This window comes from Galeopterus variegatus, unplaced genomic scaffold (assembly GCF_000696425.1).
Source record: "Galeopterus variegatus unplaced genomic scaffold, G_variegatus-3.0.2 Scaffold889, whole genome shotgun sequence".
Lineage (NCBI taxonomy): Eukaryota > Metazoa > Chordata > Mammalia > Dermoptera > Cynocephalidae > Galeopterus > Galeopterus variegatus.
Genome location: NW_007727000.1, coordinates 67,262 through 70,328, shown reverse-complemented (window position 1 = coordinate 70,328; position 3,067 = coordinate 67,262). Strand labels below are relative to the sequence as shown.

General features: G+C 62.6%; 1 protein-coding gene across 1 annotated transcript in view; it reads left to right on the top strand.

Moving 5' to 3' along the window:
• The first annotated feature begins 1,305 nt into the window (after positions 1-1,305).
• LOC103590874 overlaps positions 1,306-3,067 on the top strand; it is a 21,451-nt gene continuing 19,689 nt past the window's right edge. Inside the window, exons 1-2 of the mRNA XM_008573204.1 lie at positions 1,306-1,448; positions 1,894-2,399. Of these exons, the coding sequence (XP_008571426.1) occupies positions 1,306-1,448; positions 1,894-2,399 (649 nt within the window). The remainder of the gene's footprint in view (positions 1,449-1,893; positions 2,400-3,067) is intronic.

Below are 3,067 nucleotides of genomic sequence, written 5' to 3'. Positions count from 1 at the left end.
CGGCTGGTGGGGGCGGAGGTGGCAGCTCTGGGAAGGACTGTCCTTAGCTGACTGACTCCTCCTTCTGCTCTGTGGCTGCCGGTGGCTCAGAGTCTGACCTGTGGACACCAGCGGCTGTGCCCCCGGTGACCAGGGCCCCGTGTGACTCAGAGCGCCCTCTGCCCTGCGCATGGAGCTGGGCCTGGGCAGCGTCGCCAGGCATCTGCCCTGCGGTTCCCCAGGATGGGGTCTTTATAAGAATAAGCCTTGAGGACAGCTCTCCATTCTCTACACCTGCCTGGAATTAGGGCTCTTTTGCTGCAGACACCCCCTTTCTCTGGGAAGGAGCACCTTTGGTCAATTCCTAAAACTACTAAGTATTTCTAATCGGCTCCACCACTCCTGCGCCTGTGAGTGCCGCTACCCCGTCCCCACGGCAGTGAGCTCACCTGGTGCTCACAATACCGCAGGTGGCGGGGGGGGGAGACGGAGCTGGGCTTGAGTCCACGCTCCTCCCGGGGACCACACGGAAGCCAGGGCCATCCAATTACACACCCAGTGTTCTCCCCAGCACTCTGTCCTGCTGGGATCCTTGCAAAAGTGACAGGAAGTCCGTTGGGGTGCGCAGAGCCCAGGAAGCAAGCCCAGGCTCCCACCCTGGGCGGCCCCTGGTATCTGCCTGCTCTCTGGGGGCAAGACCCAGTCCGAAGAGGCTGGAAGAGGTGCTGATGTTTTCATGTTGGAATGTCAGGGCCGGGGCCGTGCCTGCTGCTGGACTTCCTCCCCCCTGCCACCTGCTCCCAGGCTGACCCCACCCAGAACTGAACCTGGAGCCCGACACCAACCTTGGGTTAGGCCCAACCTGGACCCTGGAGAGCTCGCCCCAGCCCCAGTCCCTCACTCTGCCCTGCTGTGGCCTAGGGAGGACTGGGGCTGGGCGCTGCCCGGAGCTCAGCAGGACTTTAGGCCTCAGGCTCTGTCACTGAGTGACACGGGGTTATTATGCTGTCATGGGGCCACCTGGAATCCTCTCCCACCCCACTGAAAGGCAGCTCATTAGGAAGGCCTCCCAGCTGTTGCCAACCCAGGGCCCAGCAGCCCCCAGTTTCAATGAGCGTCCTGAGGGTTTTCACTGTGGACCAGGGGACAGCACAGGTGGGCAGGCGGAGCAGGCAGCAACCTGGCCGTCTGAGCACTGATGGATGCCAGGCTGTAGCCCTTGAGGCTGTCGCCCCTGAGGCTGTCATGTGAAAGCACCCCCAGACCTGGGGCAGGGCAGTGCCTGGGGCTCACCCCCCAATCCTCGCCCGCCTCTGTCATGTGGTCATGCCGACCTTGGTCATGGGCATGCTGCCCACCCGCCAGGGGGAAACGCTCCAGCCCTGCTCTAAAGATAGCCAGAGGCAGGGCCTCTTCTCCCATGGGCCCGTGGGGAGACCAGCCGATGGGAAGGTCGGTGCCGTGCCCAGGTAGCGTTTGTGTGGACTTGGGAGAGTGCGTTAGTGCACCCGGGGTCAGCTCGACGCTGCCAGAGGCTGCCACCCCTCCCCCCGGAGGGCGGTTGATCCCGGGTGAGGAGTGGGGGTGTGGGGTTCAGAGTGCCTGGGTCCCTGCCTCTGCTACATGCCTTTGGGCAGGTGGCCTGGTCTCTCTGAGACTTGATTTTCCCATCTGTAAATTGGGCTGATCACAGTACCCACTTCAGTGGGGTGTGGTCAGGATCTGAGAGGGAATGTCACAGCACGTCCATGTGATGTTTTACTGGTCCCTTGCATCCTTCCCAGATGGTGGGTATTCTGAGACAGAAGAATCGGAGAGCATGGGGTGCCAGGGATGGTGGGGTGTGGTCTGAGAAGCTCTGCCCAGCACTGCTGGGCCTCCCCACTGACCACACGCCTGCTGTGCTCTCCCCAGGGAAGATGGGCTCTGTCTGCCTGTGGCTGTCGATGACCTCATGGCTGCCCTGAGTTGGCCCCGGCCCTCCCAGCAGCTGGATGTGCTCCGGGCTGTTCCCCATGTGTCCTGGTCTGACTACACTGAGGAACTGGGCCCTGGGGGCAAGGCCTGCAGCCTCCCCCTGTGGTCCACATGCCAGGAGGCCAGGGATGGCGACAGCTCTGTGTCATCAGGCCGCCTCTCTGGCTCCTCGGGGGGCCACGAGTCATGCGTGCCTCCCCATGGGCCCTGGAAGGAGAGGCTGCCCCAGGTGCTGAGGCCCCAGCGACAGCCCAGGAGGAGCGACCCGCGGCTGGAGCAGCTGAGAGACAAGATCCGGGCCCAGGCGCAGTGGCAGGCGAGCTGTGCTTCCCTGGGCACCTCGGCACCCTCCAGTGCCTCCCGCCTCTCCACGGCCTGCTCGCCAGCGCTCCGGAGAAAGACTCGCAAGGTGGCCGATGCCCTTCCTGCACCTGCAAACCCAGGTCAGTAGCAGCTTTGCCCAGTGAGGGAGTAGCAGCAAGTGGGTGGACCTACCATGGTGGCAGGTCCTCTTCTTTTCGCTCTGCTCCAGACTTCAGGGCTGGTGGCCACCTGAGGACAGGTGTGCGATGTGCCCCTGAGGCCCCAGGAGGGTCTGGTGGCCCTGGGAGCTGACTGGGGACTAGAGTCCATGAGGAGGTGCTTCTGAGCTGGGTGCAGGGTGAGGGTTCACGGATGGAGACATCTGGGGAGCCGTGGAAACGAGAGGGCGGGGGCGTTGAGAGATGGGTACGCAGAGGGCGTGTGGGGGAGCGCAGAGGGACCCGTCCCCTGGCCTGCAGCCTGTCTTAGCCCCTGCAGCCTTTGGGGGATGGATTATGGGGCCTTTAGCAGAAGATGGCACAGTCAGGTTTGGGGTCTTAGGAACACCCTAAAAAGCCAGCATGGATTTAGGATGCCCGTCTGCTTTCCTCCCGGCTAAGACGGGCATTTCCTGGCCCTGGAGAGCGGCGGGGGTGGGAGTGGTGAGGAAGGAAACATCTGAGCCCCTCCCTGTTGGGACGATGGTGGAGGCCGATCCTGTGGCTCTTGTCTGTCCAGGTGCTTCTCTCTTTTTCTAGGGAGACAGAGGCGATGTATTTTCCTTTTTTTAAAAAAAATGTTTAAGGGC